This window comes from Numenius arquata, chromosome 7, assembly GCF_964106895.1.
Source record: "Numenius arquata chromosome 7, bNumArq3.hap1.1, whole genome shotgun sequence".
In the NCBI taxonomy this organism is placed as follows: Eukaryota; Metazoa; Chordata; class Aves; order Charadriiformes; family Scolopacidae; genus Numenius; species Numenius arquata.
The window spans coordinates 54,455,389-54,469,763 of record NC_133582.1 but is presented as its reverse complement, the minus strand read 5'-3'; the positions used below and the strand labels follow the sequence as shown (position 1 = coordinate 54,469,763).

General features: G+C 41.3%; 1 protein-coding gene across 4 annotated transcripts in view; it reads right to left on the bottom strand.

The window, feature by feature from the left end:
• The window catches only part of IGF2BP3 (insulin like growth factor 2 mRNA binding protein 3), a 117,640-nt gene that overhangs the window by 41,516 nt on the left and 61,749 nt on the right, over positions 1 to 14,375 (bottom strand). For all 4 annotated transcript variants that reach the window (XM_074150203.1, XM_074150204.1, XM_074150205.1 and 1 more), the window contains exons 4-5: positions 3,925 to 3,976; positions 3,769 to 3,832 (exon numbers count right to left, since the gene is read on the bottom strand). In XM_074150203.1, coding sequence (XP_074006304.1) covers positions 3,769 to 3,832; positions 3,925 to 3,976 — 116 coding nt within the window. The remainder of the gene's footprint in view (positions 1 to 3,768; positions 3,833 to 3,924; positions 3,977 to 14,375) is intronic.

Below are 14,375 nucleotides of genomic sequence, written 5' to 3'. Positions count from 1 at the left end.
AGGTGACCACTAGTGTCTTAACACTCAAAGTAATAGACCTACTTAGATCTGCAAAGATGCAGATCCTGAGCTCCTTGCATTGCAGCCGGCATTTAAAATACACCACCGATTATGAGACACAACCAGCACATGTACCCCATTCCTGAGCTAAAAAATAAGATAAAAAGTAAATGTTTAGCCCCATACTAAAACATTATGCAGCTACTCCATCTATTTGAGGCCAACTTTGCACAAAATTTCCCTTCCAAAATCCTGGGTAGAGCTAAATCCTGTAGCATGCACCAGACACCTACACACCGGAACACTTTGGGGAGGGAAAGAGGAGGTGGTGTAACTTTTGAAGACAGCAGCCATCATTTAGGTGGCAGCGTGTCACAAGGGCAGGGTCAGCACATCCTGCTGGTTGCAGCCAGAGACCCATACTGGGAGAAGAGGGGGTGCCCTTTGGCAAGCAGGTCCCAAGCTGCCTCGGCACCTACATGCAGCTGGTTGGGTTGTTTGAACTGAACCACAGGCTCCAGGCTCTGCCACTCATCCTCTCTTCCAAATATTCCAAACCCCAACATGACATCCAGTAACTGCATGTGCCACAGCAGTGTGCACATGCTTTGCAAGGTCCTCTCCAACTTCTGGGAAGGACAGTGGCAAGGGCAGTTTCCAAGTTGGAACATCTCCTTCCTCCTCCCAAGCGCATTGAGGGAGAGGAGGGGAGGGATGGGGTCACAGAGATGCCCTGGCAGTCCCAAGCCTCCTCCTCGGAACCCATAGTCCCGGAGAGTGAAGGGTGGTTTGCTCAGGCCCATGTACACATCTGTGCTTGCTGTACACCTCTTCAGGTACTTGTGGGAAGCCCCATAGATTTGTGATCTGCCACACTGGCTCCCCTGCTCTGGCCACATAAAGATGAGGAGCAGCATCTTGCTTTTTCTGCCAACACAGCCTTGTGCCTGTCCAGCTAGGAAAAAGAGGCATCACTACAACAGGTCAAAACAACAGACCTCCGTTCCAACTATTAGTCAATAACTGTGCACATCTCAAACTTTTGGGTGCTGTGTGCTCTGTCCAAGACTTGCTTCTCAAAAGGACTCCAGCATTCTTCACTGATTTCAGTTTCCAAGTTAGTTTTGTATGCAGCCCTGTGTTGAATACGCTGCAACTGCTGTATCAGCCTAGAGAAAAAAAAAAACTTTGCCACGACAATTAGACTTTGCAAGACAGAAGAAGGCTCAGTTTCCCAGCTGGGTGGGACCAAAGGTTTTGTTCAGAAGTAACATCCTCCAAGCAATGCATACCACGCTTGTTTAGAATTGCTTATCAAAAATATCTCCAGATTGTGTTACAGAACCTTCACCGATGCACACTCCAACAGGCACAGCGATGCCGTACAGTCTGTCCAGCAGGGACGTAGCCAGCTTGGCATGCTTTGTCAGCCAGCACTACTATCTGTGAGGTTAGTATGCATGATTCAAAAAGTGCAGAAAAGACACAATTAGAACTGAGGACCCACCGTACGCAGCAGAATAGAAAGCTTCATGTCACAGTGTTTGCTCCAAAAGTCGTGACTAAGAGCATCATTTACCCTAAACAACTAAATTTCAAAATACAAAGCTTGTTATCAGCTGCTGATTCTCAAGGACTCTAAACAGCTTTCGAGAAAGCCAGTTCTTGTTACTTTTCATACAGCATTGGCTGACCAACACTGCCCTTTATCAGCCGTAGGCACTCCTACACCCCCTCCACGGCCATTGCTGTCCACCACAGCCAGTTCCAAGAAGCAAAGCTAGGTCATGTCTGGGAAAACCACTCAGCTGAAACACCACCACAGCCACTGTGGAAACGCCACACACCCACAGGTTCTGTAGAGATTTTTCCACTTCAATCCCTCACAGTTTTTTTTCCCTAGAAAAAGCTCTAGTTGGCCACTTCTTCTCTTAGGGGTTTCTAAATGACTGCGAGTCTGCATCCTGAACCCAGCACATCTGAGCTAACATTTTCTGTACGGAAAATGGACTCGTCCACTTAGAAAACTATGTCTGTATCAAGCTAAAAAGCAAACCAAGGCTCCTCCAGTTGCTCTGCCTATTCAAGACACCCAAACTCTATCTCATCATTCAACCTGCATCACCTCACGTCCTCATCCAACATTCACACTGGACGCTAATTCACCTGCTTCGAACTCAAGATGCTTTCAGTTATTGTTATGTGATTTCTCATGCAAAACAATATTTTATCTTGGATGCTTCTTCACAGACTTGGCTTATCTCCACATTTCCTCAGAATTGACCTTAAATTTTAACAAGTACAGTTTGAGGAGAGAGCAGGGAAAAACTGTATGCAGTTGTTTTCAACTTCAGAAGGGAGTGCACAAGTCCAGGAACCCACATCACAGATGACAAACCACTCAAAAATATCCATCATGCTTCTTTCCATGGTATTTTAGGTACTTCCTTCCTACATTTTCAAAGAAGGAACTGGCATGCGTAGCATTAATTTTTTAACATTGCACCATGGGCTTCTTCAGAACTAGAAATTCAACATTTGTCTTGATTACTGTGCAACAGAATTAAAAACAATAGAAGAGCCTGAAGAAGAACTTGTTGAGTGATTCAGGTTTTGAGAAAAATTAAATAGTGAATTCAAGAAAAACATTGTTTCCTTCAGCTCCAGTGTACAAAGGAGACACCACTGACACAAGTTTCCCATCACATTTGTTTAGAATATGCTAACAAGTAACCTAACGCTTTAAAAGATTAAATACATGTGTTGCATTCAAGTTACACAGAAGTCATAATTACTTAATTATATGTACAAATATTATTTCATTTGTAATTTTGAATTAATGCATACCATAAGCATACTCTGCATCTTAACTGCTGATTTTAGTTAGCCACAAGGTGGCAGAAATTTCAAAGTTAAAATAAAAAGATCATTGTAGGCTATTCCATGGGTTTGGTTTTGTTTAACCTGCTATGGCTAGAAAGAGGGGAAAAATATGTTTATGTCACCAGATAAAAAATTAAGGAACTCATGAGTCTTTTTTCTACCTGTGCTGGAAAAGCAAAATTAAACCTATAGCGTAATATATAATATGGATGTTTAAAGGAAAAGTTATATAAACATTAAGCATTATGGTTTTTTATTTTTAATTTTTAATATCTAGATTAAGAGTTATAAATTACTGAAGGTATAAACAAGTATAAAGTATGTGGCCTAAAGTTCAAAAAGCCCAAATAAACTTTTTTAGGTGTTCTGATTACAACCTTTTATGTGTTTGGAAGTCACATTAAATTTTCTAATTAAAAAAATAATTAAGGGAAAATCGTAGCAAAACAACAGAAACAAATAGGAGATGAATGCAGCTTTTAACCAGAAGAGAGACAGAACAACCAACACTGTAAAAGGGCATCACAAAGCTTTTTTAAAACATGGCTAAACATCGTTAAGCAATAACTGTCCTCTGTCATTGGCAAATCAATAACTTTCTGCCCTCCCCAGTCAAATAATTTCACCCAAGTTCTCAATTTTCAAAATTCCTAATTTTTTTTTTAATCAAAGTGCAGGAAAAGTTGATGACAAAAATTAGCAAATTAAGGCAAAGCACACAAGATTCAGCAAGGGGAAGACCAAGAGACTTTCTTAAAAGTTAATGCTTACACAATCATTTATATCAATTAATTTAATTGGAAGCAAAGTTGCACATAAAAATCACAACAACATGAATTCCAAAATGGAAGTTAGACAACAGGAACAAGTAAATAAGATACTTACTGTCTAGCCTGGTCCTTATTGCCGTATGTTACATTTACAACTGCAGTCTCTGTGTCAGTGTTCACTAGAGAGGAAAATGCAATGAAAAGAGGTTAAGTTCAGCGTGTGCTCAGTTCCCTCTACAAATTTAAAAGCAATTTGAGAGTAGAGCCATACCTTGCTCACAGTTCTCCACTGTTCCATACTGAGCTAACAAACTATCCAGCACCTATCGAGACATAAAAAAAATGACAGATTTCAATCTCAATACAGATTAACAAAACAAAACAAAAAATAAATCACTAAAATTTGTAATAATTTTATCAGAACATAGAACATTCAAGACATCCACTCCAACAAGGAAGAAATGTTAGCTATTTTGGGAAGAACAAGCACACATTACTCGTTTTCTTTCTCACATCAGAAAATCTGTATTTAAGCTCTCATGAATGTGAAAATACAGAACATAACTCCAAGAAGTCACATTGCACTGTAAGTCACAAACTTTGAAAATAAACCTCCAAGTCACCTGTTCTCAGAGTGGGCTAAAGCAGAGGCAGGAAGAATTAGAGAAGAGCAAATCCGGAATAAAATCTTTCCATGTATCCCTAGAACATATACGTAACTTTGCCACTGTTTGGTTGGGGTTTTTTTTCCCCCCTTCCCAATACACTTAGGGTCATACATAAAAATGCTAATCTCTTACTTAGTGAGGGCTTGTCTACATAGGGAAGTTAACCAGAACAACCAACACATCACAAGAGCTCTTCCACAATTACTTCGTTTTCCTGAAGGCCCATTCCAGAAGAGCTACTTGCAACAGTATCTTCACAATTATTTAAAAGTAACAATTAATTTGTAATTTGATAGAAAGCTGGGGAGGAACAAGTGACATGGAGGTAAAGAAATCCAAATAAAGTAGTTTTATTTGGCATAAATTGTTTTCTTCTTGTCAAATGGAGGATGAAGAAGGGGTAAGAAACAATGAGACTTTCAGGAAAATCAAGGTGTCAGAATGTTCCAGTAAAAACCTTAAAATACCCACAGTTGTGTTGAGTCTAAAAATCACATGGTATATACTTTAATTTCTTCCTGGTGAGAAATAATGTTCCAGAAAACAGCGACTGTGGCAGTAACTAGCACAGAACACAAGTACATCATTGTACACGCTCTCTAAAACTTCTACTTCCCGCGTGTTTCTGATCAGCCATCAAAAACCTCTCGGCACACCAGCCTCACGTTTCCTCCAAGAAGCCTAAGAACCAAAAGGCTCCTTTGCTGTTAACGCTGAGGAAGTGCCCAGGACGGCGCACTCAGCGTCCCACTCCTCTTCACCAGGAGTTCCCCACTTATGCTGCTCCTTAATCCCCTTCTGAGCCGTCTCATTCAGAGACAGTGTCCATCTGGGCTTTAAGCCAAGTGATTTTAATCCAAGTTGCTTTACCAAACAGATTTATGAGAAGTTTCCTCAAAGGATTGGAGCTTTCTTTAAACGAAATGAGAAACCATCCTCTTGGGCCAAAGACACTTGCTCTCCTCACCACTGTCCTCAGCAGACGCTTGCGTTTCCATCACCACCAGTCTCATGCAGCAAGGTTTTAAGCGTGACCAACACTGCAGGGGTAGCCTTTCAACCAGATTGTATTTAAAATGAGCTAATAAAAAAAAGTTTCAGCAGTGGTTGGGGTATACACCTGTGCGAAGAGCAAGCTTCATGGGCGAGAACGCTTTTAACCGAACGAGCTGATGCAGTTGGGAGAAGCCATTGCAACCGTATTCAAAGCCAGACCCTCTATCGTAACCCACTCTCAAAACACAGAACCCAACTCCTGCGTGTGCTTCTTGCTTCACATGCATTTACTGCAACAAAAACCGGCAAGCCAGTTTCTATACACATCGTTCATTTGTTCCTGTTTCTCTTCTCACTGTCTTTTCCCTCTCCCCAAATTTTTTTTCTCTCTGTAGCCCAAAGCCTCTAGTTCTGCTGCAAAACAAACATGTTTTGTTTAAGCTGCTCTTCCGTAACACTCTTCGTGTACAGCCTTGTTGGGCAATCAGAACAAAATTCAAAGCCAAGTTGGTGGTGCAGCAGCAATTCTGATGAACAGCTGAAAAGAAAAGTTTATTTGTACAAATATTTAATCTAAGCTAGGGAAAAAAAAAAAAAAAGTATTTCCTTTTCTTGAGCTCTCCTTCGAGCAGTTGTCTAAATTGGGTCTCCTGCTCTTGTTACAGCACAGATGTCTCTCTCACAAAAAGCTGCAGTCTTATACTGTGGACTTTCATTCATCAGGCTCTAAAAGCCAATTCTGACTTCATTATAAACAGCATTACCCTACACCAAGCCCCACAAATCAAGGCTGCTATACAAGGAAAAAAGAAACAAGGAAACGTTACTCTTCAGTAGAGCTGAGAGCTCGAAGCACACATTAAAACATGCCGGTTCTCATGCAGATTTCACAGGTTTAGAAGTAGCGCCTTTGAACAAACCAGAACAGTTGTTTTCTGCACTTTCAGAACAGACTATTTCATACACCTCTTCTTATGGTGCTGTAGGATTTCTACCCTATGCCATAAGCAAATTAGTCTCAAGACATCTGGTCCATGAGCACAGTTATCCATATTGTTTCTGTCTCACACACACACTTATCGATGAGAACTCCACAGCAGTGCTGTAGAACCCGAGGTTCTTTCCTCCACTCATGTAGACCAAATCCATTAGACCACCACCCTTGCCTCCATGACAGTTGGCGTGTTGACTTGGAGTTTAAATTAGACAACACAACTGAAATTCACAGATAGCAGAGGCAGAAAAAGGGACAGTAGGATTTGGGTCCTTCAGTAGAAGACCACGTGGAAGTTTTTGGCTGCCAAGACTGGAGTGTTCCGAGCGATTTAATAAAAAAAGGAGGGGGGGAAAGTAGTGAAAAAAAACAGCGGGAAGAGTCAGGCAACAGTATGAGGAAAGAAGTTGTTAGTGTGAGTGGCTTTTTGATTTAAAAGAGAAGAGGTGGGATGAAAGACAACAAAAGAGGTAAGAAAAGGAGAGGACAGAGGTGCAGAGCAATGCTGATATCACTCCACATATCAAGCCTGGTTGAACCTTAGTGGTTCTGCAGTGCCATCTGCACGCTTCAAGTACTCTGTTGGTATACTTAAGTCCACAAAAAATTGCAATTTTCAATTAATTATATTAATGTAGCACAACTAGCCTCATGCAACCAGTCCCTGGTGCACTAAAGTTTGCAGGGCAGTGTGAGAAAAGCCGGGGGGCTGTGAGAGCAACGACTAAGAACGGCAAAAAGGGTCTTCAAAGTGCATTGCTTCAGTTTGACTTAATGTTTTCACTGGTAAAAAAAAAAAAAAAAAAAAGAAAAAAAAAGAGAGATCCCCAAAAGGGGCCCAGCTAGCATGGCTTTACAAGGAAGATTAAATATGAAGAAGGCCCTAATAAATCCACAAGGAAGCAGTCATTTTTGAAAGAATTGGATAATGCTGCATCACCTGTGTGGAGGCCATGGTGGATGGGTAAGCTTGGCACTAGGTCTCACAGAACCTCCCAGCCCAGTCAGCCTGTCTGGACCACTGCCACCAGCCAGAGCCCAAGCACAGCAACTTCACCCATTTTTACCAAAAGAGGAGGTCAGAGCATGTTGATCCCTCATAGAGGGAGAGCAGTATGGAGTCCCTAAGCCAGCACACAGTCTGCTGGGACAAAGCTGCTCCTCCAAAGCCTTATGAAGGCATTTGAATAGGCAATGCCAGTTTGCAATGGCTCAACGTATTGCAACATGTGGTGATGGTGTTTTTCATCTTGTAGCCCTCCAATACCCAGTTTACTGTCTCATGAAACCATGACCATAGCCTGGAAGAATCAGAAAAATAAGTCTGGAAGCTGCTGAAGTCATTGTTTGCACACACCAGAAAGGCAGCGCCTGAAAACAATAACTCGGGCTTATTTACCACATCCCATACAAACCCTGGAGTGAATTCTTCTCCTGGGAACTTACAGTTATATCCAAATGTTCAAAACTATTAATAAGTTTACCCTATAATACAATTCTGTTTAGGTGGCATTACCACGGTTTTAAGAATCTAAAGCTGAACCACAGAGAACAAAGCCAAAATTGTCAAAAGGAACTACTAATTGAGTGACCAATTTGGACACCGAGGGCTTGATTTTCCACAGCGCTCAGCACGGCTGCCTGTTCAAAGAGCAGCTTCAAAGCCACTTTCGGTAGCAAGGAGAACACGGCACTTCTGCAAGAGAGACCTGAGGCTCGTCACATGAGACAAAGTGAAGACACTGTCGGCAACTAATGGCAACTTTTGCTTAAATAGTTTGCCCAGCACCAGAGACCAGAACCTGCAGAATTCAATTTGCCATGGCAGCATTCGATTCCCCTAACCAAAGGGGTTTGTCTTCCTGAAAGTCCTCAAAAAATTAAGAGAGCGTGCGGTGGCACAACTCTTACAGACAAGTCATCTTCACTGCACACGCCGGACTTGTTAGTTGACAGCAGAGCCACCCCCTGTCCCTCCCCCTACAGTGCTCAGAGCAAACACTAGGTCCCTATTTACCTTGCTCTCATTACAGAGCATCTGAAATGCTTGATTAAAAAAAAAAAAAAAAATGAAGTAAGAGATCGTGCTGACTACTTCAACTTCAGTGTTTCAAATTAAGCAAAAGATATAAGCAGAAAATAGTTCTCAGGTAGAACATCACATGCAACCATGACTACAGCCATTGTAACCAACCCCACATACCACACATGTTTATAAGTAATTCCAGATAATCCTGCTGGATTATTTAAATTTTTATATATACACACACCCCTATGTATATAAAAATCAAAAGGTAATGGAAAGAGAGAGGACCAAATGCTTTAAAACCACACTAGTATTCAAGAACAACATTTAAAAGAACATGTCTTAAATCTGCTAAGTCAAAAAATTACATAAAGTATGATTAGCATCATTTACAGATGGAAGGTTAGTCTCTAAAGAAAGAATTAAGAGGAATCCAACTTTTGTAAGCAACATGGTAAACCATTGCAGATAAAGATCAGCATCAGAACTTCCCCTCACTCCTTTCTTAAAATAAAAATTCATACGATGGAAAAATTCACTGAGAGAGTATTCTAATGAAACTCTGAAAATAGAAGAAATAGCGAAAGAAATTTTTGGACTGCAAAGTTAGCCCAGGTACTGAATGCAGAGGGAAAAATTTCTTGTGTGCTTTCATGTTCCCACATTACACCCTACACCGGAAAGTCTTCTTGAATGTGTACCAGGGAGGAGAGATCAGTGTGCACCACACTAAGGAGGTATGGGATGGGGAAAAAAAAAAAAAAAGAATAAGATTATAGTATCAAGGCTGACAAATGGCATTAAATGGTCTCCAAGGTTAAAAAAGTACTTGAGAAATGTTTAGAGAAAGGCAAAAAAAAACCAACCCCTTATTAGATGCATGGGTGGCCTCCTTCACAAAGAGATTAAAGAGAGCAGGATAATTCCGTTTGGAAAGGAGCGAGAGGGAATACGATACAGGTATTATGAAATAACGAATCATGTAGAGATGGCCAAATTGGCAGCTTCTATTCACCCTTCATCTAAATTAAATGAAAACAAGTTTGAAAACACAGAGAAATAAGTATTTGTGCAACATTATCTGAATGCAATTAAGCACCACACAATATCTGCCACAAAGCTTTATTAATCTCCCCTCTCCTCACGTTAAAGGTGTAACTTCTAGAGCAGTCTCAGACAACGTCAGAGTTTATGAACCAGGTTAGCACTAAAGCAAACACTCCTGATTCAGTACCCATCCCCATTTCCAGAAAATTAAAAAGCACCCCCACGCAGGTCAGTCCTTAAAGGCAGCAACTGCCATTTTACGCAGCTAATCTCGGTTCCCAGGATCTCCTTGTGGGCACTGCTGGAGCCCCCTTCTCCTTCTCCCTCCTCCTCCTCCCCGGGCAGACGGGCTACCAGGACATTTCTGCGGCTCAGCGTGAGGGAAGGATCACATGCCGGGCTGACAGATGGGTGTTGTGAAACGTAGTGGGAAGCAGCAGCAACACTAGCTCGTGTTCATCTGCCTCCTCTCGCATCGAGGCGGCCGGTTTAAGTGGAAACACTCTCCGCTACTTCTACAATCTCATTTGTAGTTTGCCAAAGGGAAGGAAAAAAAAAAAAAAAGCCGCTATAAAAGCATTACTATCCAGTGAGCATCCCTTGCCCAACTTTGATTAAATGACAGACTACACAAAAGCAAGGGAGCCAGCAAATTTTAAAAGAATGTTTGGAAAATACACTGGAATAAAGAGTGAATTTTCTGCTTTACTCACAGCACTGTAGTGAAATACAATTGGTGCTTTATTCCACACCTTCCCGTGGAGGCATCCAGCGCCGGTGTCTGTCAGGAAGGCTGCTGCTCAGCCCCACGGGGCAAGTTGCGATGTCCTGCTCAGTGCCGTGAAAACCAGAAAGGAAACAGTTACGTTTTTCCTTTCCCCCTCAACCTTTCAGTCCTCCCAATTTTGTTAACTCCATATCATTATGGAAAATGTGTTCTTTTTAATTGGAAGATTTATCAGGGAGAATTGTATTTCTCCTATACACTTTACTCTTCTCTGTGTGTGCGCACTTGTGGGTATGAAAAAAAAGGCACCTTTGAAAGCTATTTTCTGCAGCTATTAAAAAGTCTTGATGCCACTTCATTACTGCTATACAAGGCTGGTGGCTAGTCTGGTATTTTTAGTTTCAGCATAATACTAGTTCGTTCATTTTAAAAAAAAAAAAAGCTTTCTGTAAAGTTGGAAGCCTGCAACTATAACAGAAATCTGTCAGACAAAATCAATTTTTGAATCATCTTCTGGAACCAATCAACAATTACAAGTTCCAAGAAATCTCTTGACAAGAGCACAGGGATAATTTCATGAAGAGGCCACACTTACGAAAAATACTCCTTCTGGTACAGGTATGCTGGCGCGTTGTAGAAAGAGAGCCAAGTCAGTGCTCGATACAAGGGAAATCTTTCCTGGAAAGATTGTCCCATATTTTAACATTAAGCATTTCCTCTAGGATCTTGCTTATAACTATCTAAAAAATGATAGAGGGAATCACAGAGGAAAATCCTGTAAAATGGGGTTAGTTCACAGATCAGCGCAGATAAAAATAAAGTATATTAGAACTCAGAGATCACATCTGAGACATTCCCTCTATTGTGCACAAGACTCAAGATGACAAGCTTTCAGAAAAAAGATAAGTCCTTAACAACCACTTCATGAATATCTTACATCTCTTTATAAGCAGGAAAAAGTATAAAAAGATTGAAGCATTTTACTTGAGTTTACTTGAGTTACAGGATTACCCATTCCCCCTTACTAAATTGGTCATCCATGACTTTGGCTTTCCAGCAGTCCTACTAAGGGACAGCACTGCTCTGGACCAGACATTTAAGGGAAGATTTGGCCTCTAAGCAATGAACCTCTGAAATACAAGAGACTAGTGAAGGGAGGGGACTGTTGCTTCTATTTACTGAGGCTTGCAGACAGACGGGGCTGCTGGATATTTTCATATGAAGCTTTCCCTCGAGTTGTCAGTGCATGTCACCTACCTCACCTCCCTGTACCTGAACGCAGACCATCAGTAGCAGCCTCATAATATATGGGGCAGCTCAGTCACTTGGGTAGTTGCAAAATCTACACCCGAAGTCGCTGAAGCCATCCAAACAGCTGGAGAAGACAAGTTTTTCTTAACCTACCTCTCCTGTTTTGTACGGCTATTTTCAGGGAGAGGGGAAGAAAGGGGACAAACTTATCTACTTCTTGCTGTGGGGACCAGGCACTGAAAGAAGTAGAGTAGGCTGGAGTGGGACTCAAGAATTCAAGCCTGCAGTCAGACAAAAAACACAAGTTATATACGCTTTACAGCAAGAAGGAGGGATCTTCGTAGAACAAGAAAACTACCTTCAAGTATTTGAATTACTTTGAGCTGCAGAATTAGATTAAAATAAAAACTACAGTAAAGGTCTCCACAGCGCTAATGCAGTGATGAGAGCTTTGCAAACAACAACAATTAAATGCTGTCAAAGCATTCAAGCTGCAGAAACATGAACTTTGGAGCAAAGGGGAATCACAGGGGTATTGAGAGTAGAAAATTTCTGTGGTAAAACACATTATCTAGCAGCTACCTAATCGTTCATAGTCATAAAAATAAAAGTATACATATTTAAAACACTCAAAACCAAGTTATTAAGAAACCCCTAAAGTTTAGAGATGTTATAATGAAATTGTGTTAAACACATATTTATCAAGATCTATGAGATTTCCAAGTCTAGCTTAAAGTATCCCAACACTGTGGCCAACCCATACACTAATCTGAAAGGTGAGGTTTAAGAGGATGCTTACAAAAAACCACAAACTCTTGAATGTGATTATCCAAACTAGAAATTCGGATTGCAAGAGATGTACTATGCTAATACCATTTGACCTATGTATACCCAAACAAAACAATTCAGAGCGTGAATGCTGAGTGCTAGCTGACAGCTTGCAGACTATAAATTACTTGTAAGCATCAATTCTGAAGGAGCAATCCAATGACAAGGAAGATGACTGGAACAATTCAAGGAGAACAGCCATAGTTAAATGAGTTAACTACGTCTAATGCGGTTCAAGAGCGATTCCTGCTTCCATCTACTTGCATTCAGAGCCTTCTACAATGAGAGGTGGAAGAGTTTTCTGCTCACAGGCTTGCGGGATGTATTCAGTCACCAGCAAGCTCTCCAACTCTGAAGTTTATTGTACAGCCTCATTATTAATAAAATTAGAATATGTTTTCCCTTCTTACAAAGGGAAAAGAAAAGAGATGCAATCAAGAAGGAGGCATGTTTACACTGTTCCACTTGCTTTGCAATAATTAATGCTCTATAATTGTATAGACCTGGAAACTGAAATACCCTTATTCCTCACAAGCACTGGAATTCATAGAGGAAAAATGGACTAGCAGCTAACATGGGTGATACAAGTTTTTGAGTTGTTATTCTTTTATTCAAAGAGAATTGTTTTCCCAGAATATAGTTAAATCACCTTCTATTCCTCAGACCTACTTATAAAAAGCACAAGAAATCAAGTCTAACACAGCAGAGGTCTTCTCTATTCTTACTGGCTCCAACAGCCCCACAGGAAAGTTTGCCTTACGTTTTATAGCCAAGTTTTCAATTCAACAAAATAATCAGCTCTGCCCAAGACATCAGGCTTTAGCAGCTAAAGAAGCCATTAGAAACATCCTTTGCAAAAGTCGCCCTTGTGCAAGTGTCTGAGCAATTTGGTAACACCAGGTGCTCGACTGATACACTTTGTTTTACAAAAAACCCACACAAACCAGAACTCAACCTGCTATTTCCAGAAAGCTGGACACTATTTCAATGCAACTTCTTTCTTATCCTCCGAAACAGGCACTGGAAGTGTTCCGATAAGTGACTCCAGTCCCATTTCCTTACTGCTCCATAAGTAGCTCCACAAGCGATCCTCAACTAAAAGTACTTTAACTCTACAGCAACGTTCCCCTGAACATGAACCCAAACCATCTGTAGTAGTAATAAATTAAGAGTAAAGGTGAACAATACTACAGGGCATCGAGAAGTTGTATGCCATTTACCAGTTTCACATTTACTATACAATGAACTACCTCCTCCTGTCAAAACAACTCGTTCTCCTTTAAATTTGAATTTTTTGACATTTAAAAAGCCAGCACTGTTTAAAATAAGGGAAGTGGGAGTGTAAATCCCCAGCCTATATGAATGTACACTTCATTCTGATTTTTCACTGAATCATAGCAAAATATTCAGCCCAACAGAAGGGGAACTAGATTTTTAGGCGCAGAGGGAAAGAGTACTTCAGTGCTTTGCTATTGACATGAGAAGAAAGAGGAGGCGGTGTAAGAGGAACTAAGAAGTCTTGGTTATTCGCCTGCTGAATATTTAGGGAGCCACTGCTCTTAAATCCCTGCTCGTGGCATCTGGATGAGAATGAAACGTGCTATTCAGAGCTGAGCACAGCAAGAAGATGCAGACAGCAGTAGTAGAGGACTGCTCAAGCAGTAGAAAAATTGATTTCAAACCATTAGCAGTGAACACCTCTTGCATTAAGCAACAGCCGTGCATAACAACAGCAGCAACAAACCAGGGTGGCCCCTACATCAAGGAGCTTGCAAGGCATAGGCATCGGGAGCAACAGCTATATGGCGAAGGAGGGGTGGCAGGAATGGAAACAACCTGATCTTTTGGTTGAAACTCAAGGTTGTCCTCAGCCAGCCTGGTCTGTTCCAAAAGCCTGGAGCAGGCCCTCCTTACTGCCTGGTAGTAGAAATGAAGAATAGGCAGCCCAAGCATTGAAGGAAGCAAAGCCTGGCTGGGCGGCCGGGGAGGTCACGGCTGCGACTCAAGAACCGGTGGCCCAGCTGCTGCCTAGGCTTCTGGAGATGGGGATGAAGAGTGAGGCAGGAACATCTAGGAGAGATTTCACAGGGAACTGGATCTACCCTGTATAAGAAAGGATATGGGGGGATTGACCAGCTACTGTAGAAGTTATAAGGAGTGGAGGTGCTTCTAAAAATGTGAGGGG